A 1,656-nucleotide genomic window follows, 5' to 3' on the forward strand; every position below is an offset into this window, starting at 1 on the left:
CCCAGGTTCAATTCCCGGTGGTGTCGAAGTTTTTTCGTCTCTGTCCTTGGAGTTCGGGGTACAGTCATGAGGACAATCAAGTAGTTACTTCAATCGTGTAGCGCCCAATGGCGGCATTAACAGAGTAAAAAGGAAAATTGTAGAAATTACAGAAATAGTTAAGGAGGCACCTTGTAATGCTGTGATATCCACAAAAATATTAAAGAGGCTTTCAGCTTCACCACAGGATATGAGGACGAGGAGGGTACCTACTAGTAGGCAGGTGTGTTCTATTTATTTTTTTAAAGACGCTTTACCACTACTCACAGTAAGTAGGTCATTTGCTTCGAACTTCTCATTAACAATTACCTTTTTGTGTCTCGCCAGGTCTCGAACCCACAACTCGAGCAGTGAAGACAACGTGACCGCGCTGGACGGGGGCAGATCCCTACCTCCCCCCACACATCCTCCCCCTCCTCCTCCCATAGCGGGGACCCTGGTGAAGGTAGACCTGAAACCTGTTCCCACTGCTGAGCTGGAAGCTAAGGAATGCCCGGGACCCTAGTTAGAGTCAAGTATGTTCATCTCGTTAAGTCTTTCAGTTCTTCTTCTGAATATATTCAGATGTGTTAGAAAGTTTCAGTTGAAAGTTTGTCTCCGAAAGTTCAACACCAAATCCCTTTTCTTCTTGCAGATAAAAGTATTGGCGACACAAGTGATATTATGAGTGAGAGTTCAGGGATAGGAACCAATAGTGACTCTACTATAACGCTTCCTGGGACTACCGTGGTGTGTGTGGAAGCATACAGGTCGAATCAGCCGGGCCATTTGAGTATTCAACAAGGTGATATATTGGAAGGTAAGCTTTTTTAAACTTCCGGCTTCCGGCATTTTCTTTCCTCTGAAGAATTTAGTTTATTTAGTAGATAGATACGCCTTTATTTTTTATTTATTCATTAATATTATTATTATTATTATACAGGAAATTACTAAGGAATGTCCGGGACCCGGGAATATATCTGCTAGCGGTGAGTGAAATAGCCGGGACCACAACATGAGTTTGAACTCTTGAAGCAATCTGATTGGCTGAAAAGTTTGAAATCGACCAATCAGATTCTATAATTCTATATAAGAGTTAAATTTAGCTTAAACTCACATTGTGCCACCCTAATTAGCTTAAAAGGTAGTGCACCTGTCTTGTAAGCGCTAGGTCGCAAGTTCGATTCCCGCCCGGGGCGATCTTTTTTCCTCAATAGGTAAGCTTTGTTCTCGGAACGACTAGAAAAAAACGGGAGGAATAAGAACTTTAATTGGTATTGATTTATTCTTCTCTTCAACTAGCCAGACTCAAGCTTCGTTTCTCTATTTGCAGATCGGAATAATCAAGCCAGTAACTAAGTGTTTTTATGTCTATGTGCAGGTCTAATGTCCAGTTTCAAGCCATCTAACAATGCCAAACTGTATGCATCTCCTGAGGATATCAAATCTGTGGGATTCCGTCCAAGACCTTTGTCAACGCCTAACACTAGAACTCCAGTAAGTAAATTGATTGTAACGATAACTTACATCGATATGGGATTTTTCAGTTCGTTTGTAAATCCAAATCCGCGAACATAATCGCGAAATCCGCGAACATAATCGCCAAATCCGCGAACAAAATCGCCAAATCCGCGAACA

General features: G+C 41.8%; 1 protein-coding gene across 1 annotated transcript in view; it reads left to right on the forward strand.

The window, feature by feature from the left end:
• Nucleotides 1–1,519, forward strand: part of LOC103509996 — a gene marked incomplete at its 3' end in the record, with an annotated part of 6,513 nt that extends 4,994 nt beyond the window's left edge. Inside the window, exons 4-6 of the mRNA XM_026824171.1 lie at nt 367–539; nt 987–1,007; nt 1,400–1,519. Of these exons, the coding sequence (XP_026679972.1) occupies nt 367–539; nt 987–1,007; nt 1,400–1,519 (314 nt within the window). The remainder of the gene's footprint in view (nt 1–366; nt 540–986; nt 1,008–1,399) is intronic.
• Between the last annotated feature and the right edge of the window lie 137 nt (nt 1,520–1,656).

Source organism: Diaphorina citri, unplaced genomic scaffold (genome assembly GCF_000475195.1).
Source record: "Diaphorina citri unplaced genomic scaffold, Diaci psyllid genome assembly version 1.1 scaffold552, whole genome shotgun sequence".
In the NCBI taxonomy this organism is placed as follows: domain Eukaryota; kingdom Metazoa; phylum Arthropoda; class Insecta; order Hemiptera; family Psyllidae; genus Diaphorina; species Diaphorina citri.